A 17,584-nucleotide genomic window follows, 5' to 3' on the forward strand; every position below is an offset into this window, starting at 1 on the left:
GGTTTTGATTTGTTCTGCATCACTCAAGGTATCCTCTCAGAGAATGGTTCAAAAGGCAAATCTTTTCAAACTCTACATGACAGGCATGTCTTGAAACCTGCGGTTGGGCTTTCCCCACCCGTGTATTCTAATTACAAACGTTTCATACTCTTTTAATGGGCCGAGATGGAGAGAGAGCAGCGGTACATTAAAGACTTAGTAATTAGCTCTGGGATCAAGTCATGAATTTCCCTCTGGTGAAGAGCGATGAAGCGCAGAGGAAGAGATGTTTTATCAGCTGTCTCAACTGTCTCATTCCCCTGCCAGGCATGGAAAAATAATAAGATAAATAAATATTATGAAATGAAGCAAGACACATTTTGAGGACATGTGTTAGAGGATCTGGCCCTCACTGGTTGGCTGTTCGTGGTGCCTTTGAACAAGGCGATGTCGAGACATGAGAGACATCGAGAACCAGGGCAAAAAGGATGAGGTAAAAAAAATCAGCACTTGTCAACAGAGTGTTTTGCTCACCTGTGGGTGGAGGCAGAAGTTGGCCCTGGAAAACTGTTTCACTGGGAATATTTGTTTCAAGGAAAGTCCTAGAGCTAAAACCTGATTGAATGGTGAACAGTACTACAGCTGAAGTCGGAAGTTTACATACACTTAGGTTGGAGTCATTAAAACTTGTTTTTCAATCACTCCACAAATTTCTTGTTAACAAACTATAGTTTTGGCAAGTCGGTTAGGACATCTACTTTGTAATTACACAAGTAATTTTTCCAACAATTGTTTACAGACAGATGATTTCACTTATAATTCACTGTATCACAATTCCAGTGGGTCAGAAGTTTACATACACTAAGTTGACTGTGCCTTTAAACAGCTTGGAAAATTCCAGAAAATTTGAGTCAATTTGAGTCAATTGGAGGTGTACCTGTGGATGTATTTCAAGGCCTACCTTCAAACTCAGCGCCTCTTTGCTTGACATCATGGGAAAATCAAAAGAAATCAGCCAAGACCTCAGAAAAATCAATGTAGAACTCCACAAGTTTGGTTCATCCTTCGGAGCAATTTCCAAACTCCTGAAGGTACCACGTTCATCTGTACAAACAGTAGCACGCAAGTATAAACACCATGGGACCACGCAGCCGTCATACCGCTCAGGAAGGAGACGTGTTCTGTCTCATAGAGATGAGCGTACTTTGGTGCGAAAAGTCCAATTCAGTCCCAGAACAATAGCAAAGGACCTTTTGTTGAGGAAACAGATACAAAAGTATCTATATCCACAGTAAAACAGGTCCTATATCGACATAACCTGAAAGGCCGCTCAGCAAGGAAGAGGCCACTGCTTCAAAACCACCATAAAAAAGCCTGAATACGGTTTGCAACTGCACATGGGGACAAAGATCGTACTTTTTGGATAAATGTCTACTGGTCTGATGAAACAAAAATAGAACTGTTTGGCCATAATGACCATTGTTATGTTTGGAGGAAAAAGGGTGACGCTTGCAAGCCGAATAACACCATCCCAACCGTGAAGCACGGGGGTGGCAGCATCATGTTGTGGGGGTGCTTTGCTGCTGGAGGGACTGGTGCACTTCACAAAATAGATGGCATCATGAGGAGGAAAATTATGTGGATATATTGAAGCAAAACATCTCAAGACATCAGTCAGGAAGTTAAAGCTTGGTCGCAAATGGGTCTTCCAAATGGACAATGACCCCAAGCATACTTCCAAAGTTGTGGCGAAATGGCTTAAGGACAGCAAAGTCAAGGTATTGGAGTGGCCATCACAAAGCCCTAACCTCAATCCCATAGAAAATGTGTGGGCAGAACTGAAAAAGTGTGTTCGAGCAAGGAGGCCTACAAACCTGACTCAGTTACACCAGCTCTGTCAGGAGGAATGGGCCAAAATTCACCCAATTTATTGTGGGAAGCGTGTGGAAGGCTACCTGAAACGTTTGACCCAAGTTAAACAATTTAAAGGCAATGCTACCAAATACTAATTGAGTGTATGTAAACTTCTGACCCACTGAGAATGTGACGTGAAGAAATAAAAGCTGAAATAAATCATTCTCTCTACTATTATTCTGACATTTCACATTCTTAAAATAAAGTGGTGATCCTAACGGACCTAAGACAGGGAATTTTTCCTTGGATTAAATGTCAGGAATTGTGAAAAACTGAGTTTAAATGTATTTGGCTAAGGTGAGTGTAAACATCCGACTTCAACTGTACATGTAATGTTATCATTCATATAACTAGTATTACTAGTACTGTTACCAAAGAGTAATAATGCTAGACTCTCCATTATTATATCAATAGGACTGCAGGAGTAAAGGAATTCACTGTTGCATGACCTTACTGAGTGAGAGTTGGTCACACTGGTGAGAAGCAGCCTTGTTTGTTTGATGTCACACTAGTCCAGACATAACATTCACTTGGATGAAAAAGACACTGGCTTCCACAAACACTTTGGGATGTTGCATTTGAAAGAATCATTGTATTCTTGAAATGTATTGGATGGTTTCAATTGCCCATGATTATACAAGAGTGGCAACATTTTCTCATTGATAGGGTGTAACCTGCCTCCCCCTCTGGGACATGGTAGGGTGGGCCACTATCAACTACAATGAACAAAGAGAGATATCATTCCAAAATGTTTATTTAATCACAATCTGATCCCATTTCACAAGTGTGGATGAAAAGTACACCGTAACCTGCATTCAGCTCGCAGCTATGTTCAAACGATGATGTATTCAGATTGAATGGATTCAGTTACACTGTAAACCTGTCATGAATTCACCCTTCACGCCCTGTGTGTCTCGGACATATGCAGCTGTCTTGGCTGAATTCCTCGCCAGAAGGCTGCATGCTCCAGTGCAGAGCAGAGCTCACAGCTTTATGGATGGGGTGTTTCGGTCTTTCACAGACTGTGGTTACTATACCGACAGTGAGGACTTCTCAGCACTCATGTCCTGTCTAAGACTGCCTGGCTGGGTGGTTGGATGTCAGAGAGTTATTTTACTGTTGTCACTGCTAGGAGGAGTTCAGTAGTGTCAATCAGTTCAAATCAGTTGGCTATTTGAAAGATACTCTGTCTGCCTGTCTGTCGGTCGGTCTGTTTGTCTATTCATCTGTCTGTTTCTAGTTCTGTCTGTCCGTCCGTCTGTCCGTCCGTCTGTCCATCTCTACTTCTGTCTGTCCATCAGTCTGTTTGCCTGTTTTTGTGTGTGTGTTTAATGCTAATGCCTGATGCTAATGCTGTTAATATCTGCCAGATGTGCTCTGTCGTCATCTAACAGCTCTGCCTCCACTACTCTACCACCATCACAGGTCCTTAGAAAAGAGGCCCAGCAGTTAGAGCCCCGGGGCATGTGGGATGCTCTGAGAAAGGGGGCAAGCCAAGCTCTCTTTTCTGACCTGGAGGTAGCTACACAAGTCTTGTTTTCAGATGTGTCCCTTTCCTATTTAACCTGTAGATGTTTACGGGTTCTCTTGATTGGGTCTGTGTAATGTTGTGTCTTAAATGTCACATGATATGGATCATGCTCAATATATTGATTTATTTTGTTGTTGATGATAAACTATGTTGTTGGCCCTAGTTTGGTTGATGACTCTGATATGGCTCAGTACCATGTGTAACTGTCAGGAGGAGGGAAAATGCTGGAAGTTCAACGTTGGTCTCCCTGTGTTTCCTAGCCACATATGAACCATTAACATAGTCAATTGTAAAATGACTGAAGTGTGCTACATTTACACATTGATATTAGACAATGAAGGGAGCATAAAAGCATTTGTCGGCATTTGTGTTGTTCAAGAGCTCTCTATGTGGCACTTGGCTGCATGTTTCTACGTACAAGCATGTGTGTGTTTGTGTGAGTCAAATGTATTTTGCATGGTTGGGTCCTTGTAGATAAATGGTCCTCGTGGTCGGCCATAAGTGGTCCTTTTCTTTATGAGGAATGGAAGTCAGACTGAATCACAAATGTGTTTTCCCTCCCAGAATATAGATGAAAATATGACCGACACGACCCTGCTGGTTCATTTCTTCGGGAAAAAGGGAAAGGCAGAGTTGGGCTTTGATGATTTTTACAGGCAAGTAGGGAAATGTACAAAAACTCCAACTTACATCTTGCATTTGCAGTGTCAGATATATATATATAATGTACAACAAAGTACTGAGTAAGGGTCTCAATACTTTCCGAATGCGCTGTATATAATGTACAATACACAATTGTAATTTCTACTAATTATAGAAATATTTGCACATTTGAATTAATCATACTCATCCTAACTCATTGTGGTAGCTATAGTCAGGTACCCAGTCCAGTGTCCCCTCTCTCTGTACTGTATGTGAGTTGGTGGTGGCATTACCTATTACCAGTGCCTCTATCTCTCTCTTCACTTCTCTGTCTCCCTCTCCATCTCTCTGTCTCTCTCTTCACCTCGCTGTCTCCCTCTCCATCTCTCTGTCTCCCTCTTCACCTCGCTGTCTCCCACTGCTCTCCGTCTCCCTCTTCACTCCCCACTGTCTCCCTCTCCAACTCTGTCTCCCTCATCACCTCGCTGTCTCCCTCTCCATCTCCCTCTTCACTCCTCTCTGCCTCCCTCTCCTCCCTGTCTCCCTCTCTTTCTCCCTCTCCACCCTTCTCTGTCTCCCTCTCCACCCTTCTCTGTTTCCCTCTCCACCCCTCTCTGTCTCCCTCTCCATCCCTCCCCAGATTCATGGACAACTTGCAGACAGAGGTGCTTGAGATTGAGTTCCTGTCCTATTCCAAAGGCCTGCCTATCATCAGTGAGGAGGACTTTGCCCACATCCTGTTGCGTTTCACCAACGTAGACGACATTGCAGGTTACCTGGACAATGTGCGCAAGAGCATTACAGATGAGAAGGTGATTGTGGAGCGCTTGCAATGTAGTCTTTGCCTTATGCTAACACACTCAAACACCCTAAGGCTCCCCCTCACCTCAAACTACCTCCATCCTCCATCCCCCCTCACCTCAAATTAACTCCATCTCCCCTCACCTCAAATGACCTCCATCCCCCTTCACCTCAAACTACCTCCATCCCCCCTCACCTCAAACTACCTCCATCCCCCCTCACCTCAAACTACCTCCATCCCCCTTCACCTCAAACTACCTCCATCCCCCCTCACCTCAAACTACCTCCATCCCCCTTCACCTCAAACTACCTCCATCCCCCCTCACCTCAAATTAACTCCATCTCCCCTCACCTCAAATGACCTCCACACCCCCTTCACCTCAAACTACCTCGATCCCCCCTCACCTCAAACTACTCCATCTACCTCTATTTCCCACCTCAAACTACCTCCATCTCCTCTCACCTCAAACTACCTCCATCTCCTCTCACCTCAAACTACCTCCATCTCACCTCAAACTACCTCCATTTCCCCTTACCTCAAACTACCTCTATCTCCCCTCACCTCAAACTACCTCTATCCCCCTCACCTTAAACTACCTCCATATCACATCAAACTACCTCCATCCCCCCTCACCTCAAACTACCTCCATTCCCCCTCACCTTAAACAACCTCCATCTACCTCCATATCCCCTCAAACTACCTCAATATCCCCTCACCTCAAACCACCTCCATCTCCCCTCAACTCAAATTACCTCCATCCCTCTTCACCTCAAACTACCTCCATCCCTCTTCACCTCAAACTACCTCTATCCCCCCTCACCTCAAACTACCTCCATTTCCCCTCACCTCAAACTACCTCCAGCTACCTCCATCTCACCTCAAACTACATCCATCCCCCTCACCTAAAACTACCTTAATCTCCCCTCAGCTCAAACTACTCCATCTACCTCCATCTCCCCTCACCTCAAACTACCTCCATCTCCCCTCACCTCAAACTACCTCCATCTCACCTCAAACTACATCCATCCCCCTCACCTAAAACTACCTTAATCTCCCCTCACCTCAAACTACCTCCATCTCACCTCAAACTACATCCATCCCCCTCACCTAAAACTACCTTAATCTCCCCTCACCTCAAACTACTCCATCTACCTCTATCTCCCACCTCAAACTACCTCCATCTCCCCTCACCTCAAACTACCTCTATCTCCCCTCACCTCAAACTACCTCCATCTCACCTCAAACTACATCCACCCCCCCTCACCTAAAACTACCTTAATCTCCCCTCACCTCAAACTACATCCCTCTCACCTCAAACTACCTCCATCTCCCCTCACCTCAAACTACCTCTATCTCCCCTCACCTCAAACTACCTCCATCTCACCTCAAACTACATCCACCCCCCCTCACCTCAAACTACCTCTATCCCCCTCACCTTAAACTACCTCCATATCACATCAAACTACCTCCATCCCCCCTCACCTCAAACTACCTCCATCTCCCCTCACCTCAAACTACCTCCATCTCACCTCAAACTACATCCACCCCCCCTCACCTAAAACTACCTTAATCTCCCCTCACCTCAAACTACATCCATCTCACCTCAAACTACCTCCATCTCCCCTCACCTCAAACTACCTCTATCTCCCCTCACCTCAAACTACCTCCATCTCACCTCAAACTACATCCACCCCCCCTCACCTCAAACTACCTCCATCTCACCTCAAACTACCTCCATCTCCCCTCACCTCAAACTACCTCCATCTCACCTCAAACTACCTCCATCTCCCCTCACCTCAAACTACCTCTATCCCCCTCACCTTAAACTACCTCCATATCACATCAAACTACCTCCATCTCCCCTCACCTCAAACTACCTCCATCTCCCCTCACCTCAAACTACCTCCATCTCCCCTCACCTCAAACTACCTCCATCTCACCTCAAACTACCTCCATCTCCCCTCACCTCAAACTACCTCTATCCCCCTCACCTTAAACTACCTCCATATCACATCAAACTACCTCCATCTCCCCTCACCTCAAACTACCTCCATCTCCCCTCACCTTAAACTACCTCCATCTCCCCTCACCTCAAACTACCTCCATCTCACCTCACCTCAAACTACCTCCATCTCACCTAAAACTCCCTTCATCTCCCCTCACCTCAAACTACCGCCATTTACCTCCATCTCCCCTCACCTTAAACTACCTACATCCCCCCTCACCTCAAACTACCTCCATCTACCTCCATCTCACCTCAAACTACCTCCATCCCCCTCACCTCAATCTACCTCCATCTCACCTCAAACTACATCTATCCCCCTCACCTAAAACTACCTCCATCCCGCTCACCTCAAACTACCGCCATTTACCTCCATCTACTTCCATCTCACCTCAAACTACATCTATCCCCCCTCACCTAAAACTAACTCCATCCCCGCTCACCTCACACTACCTCCATCCCCCTCACCTAAAACTAACTCCATCCCCGCTCACCTCAAACTACCGCCATTTACCTCCATCTACCTCCATCTCACCTCAATCTACCTCCATCTCACCTCAAACTACATCTATCCCCCCTCACCTAAAACTACCTCCATCCCTGCTCACCTCAATCTACCTCCATCTCACCTCAAACTACATCTATCCCCCCTCACCTAAAACTACCTCCATCCCCGCTCACCTCACACTACCTCCATCCCCCTCACCTAAAACGACCTACATCTCATCTCAAACTACCTCCATCTCCCCTGACCTCAAACTACCCCCGTCTCCCCTCACCTAAAACTACCTCTATCCCCCCTCACCTTAAACTACCTCCATCCCCCCTCACCTCAAACTACCTCCATCCCCGCTCACCTCAATCTACCTCCATCTCACCTCAAACTACATCTATCCCCCCTCACCTAAAACTACCTCCATCCCCGCTCACCTCACACTACCTCCATCCCCCTCACCTAAAACGACCTACATCTCATCTCAAACTACCTCCATCTCCCCTGACCTCAAACTACCCCCGTCTCCCCTCACCTAAAACTACCTCTATCCCCCCTCACCTTAAACTACCTCCATCCCCCCTCACCTCAAACTACCTCCATCCTCCTCACCTCACACTACCTCCATCCCCCCTCACCTAAAACTACCTCTATCTATCCCCCCTCACCTTGAACTACCTCCATCCCCCCTCACCTAAAACTACCTACATCTCATCTCAAACTACCTCCGTCTCCCCTCACCTAAAACTACCTCCATCCCCCCTCACCTCAAACTACCTCCATCTCCGCTCACCTCAAACTACCTCCAACTCCCCTCACCTCACCTCAAGCTACCTCCATATCACCTCAATCTACCTCCATCCCCCTCACCTCAAACGACCTCCATATCACCTCAATCTACCTCCATCCCCCTCACCTAAAACTACCTCCATATCACCTCAATCTACCTCCATCCCCCTCACCTAAAACTACCTCCATATCACCTCAATCTACCTCCATCCCCCTCACCTCAAACGACCTCCATATCACCTCAATCTACCTCCATCCCCCTCACCTAAAACTACCTCCATATCACCTCAATCTACCTCCATCCCCCTCACCTAAAACTACCTCCATATCACCTCAATCTACCTCCATCCCCCTCACCTCAATCTACCTCCATATCACCTCAATCTACCTCCATCCCCCTCACCTCAAACTACCTCCATATCACCTCAATCTACCTCCATCCCCCTCACCTAAAACTTCCTCCATATCACCTCAATCTACCTCCATCCCCCTCACCTAAAACTTCCTCCATATCACCTCAATCTACCTCCATCCCCCTCACCTAAAACTTCCTCCATCCCCCTCCTCCACCCCTTTACTGTTACCTCCCAGAAACCCCCCCTCTGCCCCCCTTAACCTTCCAGACGACCCCCCCACACACCCCCCTCCCCCTTAACCCCCACCAGATGATCCCCCCTACACACCCGCTCAGCCCTTTGCCCTTGACTCACCAACACCCCCTGGCCCCCAAGGCAACTCAGCCTAAATAGCCTCATAGCCTTTTGTTCCAGACACATGCAAGTGTGCTTTACTTAGTTTGGAAGTGTGAGATTGATTTAGTCAACCAGTAATCAACTGGTCATTCTCATGTTTTTCAATCAATTAAATCTTATTTTCTATTTTCAGTTTTGACATAAAAGAAAATTAAATGTTACTTATTTAGCAATAAACTGAGTGGCAATAATGTGTAGAGTGGTTTCAGGTAACCAGCTTGCCATAACATAGATAGTGATACACCAAGATGGAATGGAATTTCTTATTGTGTAATTTCTGTTCTGTGGTATTACTGAAATTATTAATGTGGACATACTATCTAACCAAATACTTGTCTGAAAACTTCTCTGTTGTTTTTCACTTGCGGTGAAGACAACCGTGAATTAGTTGCTGAGTGAAACTTTCACATTTTAGGTTTTTAGTTTGTTTTTCATTCGACACACTGACCCGCACATAAGGAGGTGAGCAGCTTCTCAGCGGGCCGAGTAGCTTGTTGCTAGATCGCCATTGATAATCAAGTGGGTCTCGTCGTTGTGCTAAGAGATAGTTTATGGAGCTTGCTTTGTTAAAATAGCAAAGCGTCACAAATGGCTCGTTACATCATTTGTTAGGCTCAGTGTGTTGGTTGTGTTGGAGGGGCCACTGAGGGAGGGAGCGAGCTATAGGAGTTTCTAGTAGCATTGGGATGGTTGTGTCGGAAGGGCGCCGGAGGGAGCGAGCTATAGGAGTTTCTAGTAGCAGTGGGATGGTTGAGTGGACATCAATAGGGCCTGTGTTTGACTCATCTGCCAACCCTGAGATGTTTGGGATTCAGCCCCCTTTTGTTTTTGTTTATGTAAGTGTTAGGTTAATCTGCTTTAGAAAACTCTACAAACACTCTGACCTTTTCCCCAAAAGCTACAATCAACTCATAGTATCCATACCAGGGGGGAACAACCCAGCGATGTATACTCTGTCTGTTTGGTCATTTTCCTGCCTTTGTGTCTGTTATCTGTGTGATGTCTTCAAGGTCCCGCGGACACTAAAGGCTTCCCTCTGGTTTAAGTGGAGTAGATTATGTGTCATGTGAAGTGCTGTTGCATTGTCTGGCTGGCCTTTTGGGTTGGGACATCCAGTCGTTTGCTTTATGTGTAATTCATTCCTGTCTCTCTCACGCCGTTTGAGCCTCAGATTTGACTCCTCTTTTTACTTTTATACTTTAATATAATAGAGAATCTTTTTCAGTTTTTATTGATTTGAGTTGAGATAAATTACTGTTTAGTCTGCTTTCTAAAATGAATAGATTTAAATTGATTTGACTGACTTGGATTTGACTTTGATTTGAATTTGACTTTTTTAATCTTGTAGGGAATCACCTTTGATGAGTTCAGATCCTTCTTCCAATTCATGAACAACTTGGAGGATTTCGCTATAGCCATGCAAATGTACAACTTTGCCAACCGTTCCATTGGCCAAGGTTTGTTCCAATCATTCCATTGGCCAAGGTTTGTTCCAAACGTTCCATTGGCCAAGGTTAGTTCCAATCATTCCATTGGCCAAGGTTAATTCCAATCATTCCATTGGCCAAGGTTTGTTCCAAACGTTCCATTGACCAAGGTTAGTTCAAATTGTTCCATTGGCCAAGGTTAATTACAATCATTCCATTGGCCAAGGTTTGTTCCAATCATTCCATTGGCCAAGGTTTGTTCCAAACGTTCCATTGACCAAGGTTTGTTCAAATTGTTCCATTGGCCAAGGTTAGTTCCAATCATTCCATTGGCCAAGGTTTGTTCCAATCATTCCATTGGCCAAGGTTTGTTCCAAACGTTCCATTGACCAAGGTTTGTTCAAATTGTTCCACTGGCCAAGGTTAGTTCCAATCATTCCATTGGCCAAGGTTTGTTCCAATCATTCCATTGGCCAAGGTTGTTCCAATCGTTCCATTGACCAAGGTTAGTTCCAATCATTCCATTGTCCAAGGTTTGTTCCAATCATTCCATTGTCCAAGGTTTGTTCCAATCATTCAATTGTCCAAGGTTTGTTCCAATCATTCCATTGGCCAAGGTTTGTTCCAATCATTCCATTGGCCAAGGTTTGTTCCAAACGTTCCATTGGCCAAGGTTTGTTCCAATCATTCCATTGTCCAAGGTTTGTTCCAAACGTTCCATTGGCCAAGGTTTGTTCCAAACGTTCCATTGTCCAAGGTTTGTTCCAATCATTCCATTGTCCAAGGTTTGTTCCAAACGTTCCATTGGCCAAGGTTTGTTCCAAACGTTCCATTGGCCAAGGTTTGTTCCAAACGTTCCATTGGCCAAGGTTTGTTCCAAACGTTCCATTGTCCAAGGTTTGTTCCAATCATTCCATTGTCCAAGGTTTGTTCCAAACGTTCCATTGGCCAAGGTTTGTTCCAAACGTTCCATTGTCCAAGGTTTGTTGCAATCATTCCATTGTCCAAGGTTTGTTCCAAACGTTCCATTGGCCAAGGTTAGTTCCAAACGTTCCATTGACCAAGGTTAGTTTCACTCTTTATTTGATTTGTTTGACTACTGAAATACATGGACGAGGAATAACCACACTGTTTTTACACTGTTCCATTGTTCCACTCTTCAACTGTTCCACTGTTCCACTCGTCCACTGTTTACACTGTTCCACTCTTCAACTGTTCCACTCATCCACTGTTTACACTGTTCCACTCTTCAACTGTTCCACTCTTCCACTGTTAACACACCATCTATACACTATGACTGCGTCCCAAATGGCACCATATTCCCTATATAGTGCACTACTTTTGACCTCATTGACCCTGGTATAGGGAAAAGGGTGCCATCTGGGACGGAGACTACAATGGTAGTCCAACTTAGTGGCACAAATAGTGGTGTGCTGATTCTGTTCCCCTCGTCCCTCTCAGATGAGTTGGCCCGTGCAGTCTATGTGACGACGGGGCTGAAGCTGACTGAACACCTGGTCAACACTGTGTTCCACATCTTCGACGAGGACCGTGACGGACAGCTCAGTTACAAGGAGTTCATTGGTGTCATGAAGGACCGGCTGCACCGCCGCACGGTAAGGAGAGGGGCAGGCAGGCAAGGAGGGAGGGAAGGAGGGTAAGACAGGCAGGGTGGGAAGGAGAGTAAGACAGGCAGGGAGGGAAGGAGGGTAAGACAGGCAAGAAAGGAAGGAGGGTAAGACAGGCAGGAAAGGAAGGAGTGTAAGACAGGCAGGAAAGGAAGGAGTGTAAGACAGGCAGGGAGGTAAGGAGGCAGGCTGGGAAGGAGGAGGCAGGGAGGTAAGGAGGGTAAGACAGGCAGGGAGGGAAGGAGGGTAAGACAGGCAGGGAGGTAAGGAGGCAGGCTGGGAAGGAGGAGGCAGGGAGGAAGGGTGGAGTAGAGTTGTGTGGAGGCCGTCAGGATAGCTGATAGAGGTATAGTCCTTCATATGTAATGGGAACAGGGATGAATAGATCATGTTCACAGAATCTGTCTAAACAGAGCAATGCATGTTTATGATAAGCTATGTTTAGAATTACCATGTCTTATATGTTGATAGTTTAGACACAGTCACTATCTAATGTTGATAGTTTAGAAAGAGTCACTATCTAATGTTGATAGTTTATGGAACAGTCACTATCTAATGTTGATAGTTTAGAAAGAGTCACTATCTAATGTTGATAGTTTATGGAACAGTCACTATCTAATGTTGATAGTTTAGAAAGAGTCACTATCTAATGTTGATAGTTTATGGAACAGTCACTATCTAATGTTGATAGTTTAGAAAGAGTCACTATCTAATGTTGATAGTTTATGGAACAGTCACTATCTAATGTTGATAGTTTAGATAGTGACTGGTCCCTAATGTTGATTGTTTGGGAAGCAGTCACTATCTAATGTGGATAGTTTAAAAAGAGTCACTATCTAATGTTGATCGTTTAAACACAGTCAGTATCTAATGTTGATAGTTTAGACACAGTAACTATCTAAGGTTGATAGTTTCAACACAGGCACCACCTAATGTTGATAGTTTACACACAGTCACTATCTAATGGTTGTTTACACACTGTCACTATCTAATGTTGACCGTTTAGGGAACAGTCACTATCTAATGTTGACCGTTTAGGGAACAGTCACTATCTAATGGTTGTTTACACACAGTCACTATCTAATGTTTATAGTTTAGACACAGTCACTATCTAATGTTGATAGTTTACACACAGTCACTATCTAGTGTTGATAGTTTATGGAAGAGTAACTATCAAATGTTGATAATTTAGACACAGTCACTATCTAATGTTGATAGTTTACACACAGTCACTATGGTTGTAGTTGTAATGGTTGTTTGCACACTGTCACTATCTAATGGTTGTTTACACACTGTCACTATCTAATGTTGACCGTTTAGGGAACAGTCACTATCTAATGTTGACCGTTTAGGGAACAGTCACTATCTAATGTTGACCGTTTAGGGAACAGTCACTATCTAATGTTGACCGTTTAGGGAACAGTCACTATCTAATGTTGACCGTTTAGGGAACAGTCACTATCTAATGTTGACCGTTTAGGGAACAGTCACTATCTAATGTTGATAGTTTAGACACAGTCACCACCTAATGTTGATAGTTTAGACACAGTCACTATCTAATGTTGATAGTTTACACACAGTCACTATCTAATGTTGATAGTTTAGACACAGTCACTATCTAATGTTGATAGTTTCGACACAGTCACTATCTAATGTTGATAGTTTACACACAGTCACTATCTAATGTTGATAGTTTAGACACAGTCACTATCTAATGTTGATAGTTTAGACACAGTCACTATCTAATGATAGTTTAGACACAGTCACTATCTAATGATAGTTTAGATACAGTCACTATCTAATGTTGATAGTTTAGATACAGTCACTATCTAATGTTGATAGTTTAGACAGTCACTATCTAATGCTGATAGTTTAAGGAACAGTCACTACCTAATGTTCATAGTTTAGATACAGTCACTATCTAATGTTGATAGTTTAGGGAACAGTCACTATCTAATGTTGATAGTTTAGATACAGTCACTATCTAATGTTGATAGTTTAGACAGTCACTATCTAATGTTGATAGTTTAGACAGTCACTATCTAATGCTGATAGTTTAAGGAACAGTCACTACCTAATGTTCATAGTTTAGATACAGTCACTATCTAATGTTGATAGTTTAGGGAACAGTCACTATCTAATGTTGATAGTTTAGGGAACAGTCATTTTCTAATGTTGATAGTTTAGGGAACAGTCATTTTCTAATGTTGATAGTTTAGGGAACAGTCATTTTCTAATGTTGATAGTTTAGGGAACAGTCACTATTTAATGTTGATAGTTTAGGGAACAGTCATTTTCTAATGTTGATAGTTTAGGGAACAGTCATTTTCTAATGTTGATAGTTTAGACACAGTCACTATCTAATGTTGATAGTTTAGTCACAGTCACTATCTAATGTTGATAGTTTAGACACAGTCACTATCTAATGTTGATAGTTTAGTCACAGTCACTATCTAATGTTGATAGTTTAGACACAGTCACTATCTAATGTTGATAGTTTAGACACAGTCACTATCTAATGTTGATAGTTTAGTCACAGTCACTATCTAATGTTGATAGTTTAGACACAGTCACTACCTAATGTTGATAGTTTAGACACAGTCACTATCTAATGTTGATAGTTTAGTCACAGTCACTATCTAATGTTGATAGTTTAGACACAGTCACTATCTAATGTTGATAGTTTAGACACAGTCACTATCTAATGTTGATAGTTTAGTCACAGTCACTATCTAATGTTGATAGTTTAGACACAGTCACTATCTAATGTTGATAGTTTAGACACAGTCACTATCTAATGTTGATAGTTTAGTCACAGTCACTACCTAATGTTGATAGTTTAGACACAGTCACTATCTAATGTTGATAGTTTAGTCACAGTCACTACCTAATGTTGATAGTTTAGACACAGTCACTATCTAATGTTGATAGTTCAGTCACAGTCACTATCTAATGTTGATAGTTTAGACACAGTCACTATCTAATGTCTATAGTTTAGACACGGTCACTATCTGATAGTTTAGGCACAGTCACTATCTAATGTTGATAGTTTAGACACAGTCACTATCTAATGATAGTTTAGACACAGTCACTATCTAATGTTGATAGTTTAGACACAGTCACTATCTAATGATAGTTTAGACACAGTCACTATCTAATGATAGTTTAGATACAGTCACTATCTAATGTTGATAGTTTAGATACAGTCACTATCTAATGTTGATAGTTTAGACAGTCACTATCTAATGTTGATAGTTTAGACAGTCACTATCTAATGCTGATAGTTTAAGGAACAGTCACTACCTAATGTTCATAGTTTAGATACAGTCACTATCTAATGTTGATAGTTTAGGGAACAGTCACTATCTAATGTTGATAGTTTAGGGAACAGTCATTTTCTAATGTTGATAGTTTAGGGAACAGTCATTTTCTAATGTTGATAGTTTAGGGAACAGTCACTATCTAATGTTGATAGTTTAGGGAACAGTCATTTTCTAATGTTGATAGTTTAGGGAACAGTCATTTTTGTCAATGTCGCAAATACATGAGAACAGTTTTCATATTCATTATTTGTTTTACATTGGTTCATGTTCATTGGTTCTTGTTCATTTATTCATGATCATTTGTTCATGGTCATTGGCTCATGGTTAATGGTTAATGGTCAAATGAGTCGCTTATCTGACATTTTGACAGTCAGGTGATTTCACTGTCTCAATTCCACTTCTAATTTCTGCTTCCAAGTCTTGTGAAGATTTGCCTCCACCTAGTGGCGGATAATGACCATTGTATTTTACATTTTCTGTTTACATTATTCTCTATTTCTCTTTCTCTATCTCTCTCTCTCTCTCTCTCTTTATCTCTCTCTCTCTCAGGCGTTTAGAGTGGATGACAAGAAGAAGTTCACCTCTTTCAAGTCCTGTCTGAAGAAGGAGATCTCGTCAGGCAGATAGGTATATCTAGACACTTTGTTCAATCCACAATAGAAGTATAGTTAACTTCTTGGCGCTACCCATCCCGTTAGCGGGATCATTTTTGTCAGCAACCGCTGAATAGCATAGCGCAACAGTCAAATAATATTAGCAAAAAATATTCATATTCATGAAATCACATGTGCAATATTGCAAAACACAGTTTAGCCTTTTGTTAATCTACCTGTCGTCTCAGATTTTGAAATTGTGCTTTACAGCGAAAGCAATCCAAGCGTTTGTGTAAGTTTATCGATAGCATAGCATAACATCATGTACACTTAGCATCAGGAAGCTTGGTCACGAAAATCAGAAAAGCAATCAAATTAATCGTTTACCTTTGATGATCTTCGGATGTTTTCACTCACAAGACTCCCAGTTACACAACAAATGTTCCTTTTGTTCCATAAAGATTATTTTTATACCCAAAATACCAACATTTGTTTGTCGCGTTATGTTCGGAAATCCACAGGAAAGAGCGGTCACGACAATGCAGATGTATATTCCAAATAATATCCATAATGTCCACAGAAACATGTCAAATGTTTTTTATAATCAATCCTCATGTTGTTTTTAAAATATATATTAGATAATATATCAACCGAGTGTGTAGGTTTTTCAATAACAGCGGGAGGAACAATGGCGGCTTTCCTCAGTTGCGCAAAAACACCTATCCACTTATGCAATGTAATCCTTCACGCTCATTTTTCAAAATAAAAGCCTGAAACTATGTCTAAAGACTGTTGACACCTTAGGGAAGCCATAGAAAAAGGAATCTGGTTGATATCCCTTTAAATGGAGGATAGGCTTGCATAGGAACAGAGAGGTTTCAAAATAAGAGGCACTTCCTGATTGGATTTTCCTCAGGCTTTCGCCTGCAATATCAGTTCTGTTATTCTCACAGACAATATTTTTACAGTTTTGGAAACTTTAGAGTGTTTTCTATCCTAATATGACAAAATATATGCATATTCTAGTTTCTGGGGCTGAGAAATAGGCAGTTTCAAAAATTAAAATACTGCCCCCTACACGCAAAAGGTTAATGCTATTTTGATTTGGAGATATAGATGCCACCATAACACATTATGATGGTCTTTGTTCCAGGTCCTTCTTCAAAGGAGCTTAATTTTTTATGAAGTAGATAGAACAATCTCTCTTTTCAACTAGTGAAGTGGTATGTTAAGTTAGCTCCTGGGATGTGGTATGTTAAATCAGCTCCTGGGATGTAGTATGTTAAGTCATCTCCTGGGATGTAGTATGTTGAGTCAGCTCCTGGGATTTGGTATGTTAAGTCAGCTCCTGGGATGTAGTATGTTTTGTCAGCTCCTGGGATTTGGAATGTTAAGTCAGCTCCTGGGATGTGGTATGTTAAGTCAGCTCCTGGGATGTAGTATGTTAAGTCATCTCCTGGGATGTAGTATGTTAAGTCAGCTCCTGGGATCTGGTATGTTAAGTCAGCTCCTGCAATTTGGTATGTTAAGTCATCTCCTGGGATGTAGTATGTTAAGTCAGCTCCTGGGATCTGGTATGTTAAGTCAGCTCCTGGGATGTGGTATGTTAAGTCAGCTCCTGGGATCTGGTATGTTAAGTCAGCTGCTGGGATGTAGTTTGTTAAGTCAGGTCCTGGGATCTGTTATGTTAAGTCAGCTCCTGCAATTTG

General features: G+C 42.7%; 1 protein-coding gene across 4 annotated transcripts in view; it reads left to right on the top strand.

Moving 5' to 3' along the window:
- Positions 1 to 17,584, top strand: part of micu3b (mitochondrial calcium uptake 3b) — a 41,919-nt gene that overhangs the window by 16,480 nt on the left and 7,855 nt on the right. For 2 of the 4 annotated variants that reach the window (XM_036969585.2, XM_036969586.2), the window contains 6 exons: positions 3,319 to 3,411; positions 3,989 to 4,080; positions 4,707 to 4,878; positions 10,253 to 10,361; positions 11,793 to 11,947; positions 15,832 to 15,909. In XM_036969585.2, the coding sequence (XP_036825480.1) occupies positions 3,319 to 3,411; positions 3,989 to 4,080; positions 4,707 to 4,878; positions 10,253 to 10,361; positions 11,793 to 11,947; positions 15,832 to 15,909 (699 nt within the window). The remainder of the gene's footprint in view (positions 1 to 3,318; positions 3,412 to 3,988; positions 4,081 to 4,706; positions 4,879 to 10,252; positions 10,362 to 11,792; positions 11,948 to 15,831; positions 15,910 to 17,584) is intronic. The other 2 variants (XM_036969588.2, XM_036969587.2) reach the window with 1 other exon arrangement.

The sequence above is a fragment of the Oncorhynchus mykiss genome, chromosome 25 (genome assembly GCF_057628025.1).
Source record: "Oncorhynchus mykiss isolate SJ-2025 chromosome 25, ASM5762802v1, whole genome shotgun sequence".
Lineage (NCBI taxonomy): Eukaryota > Metazoa > Chordata > Actinopteri > Salmoniformes > Salmonidae > Oncorhynchus > Oncorhynchus mykiss.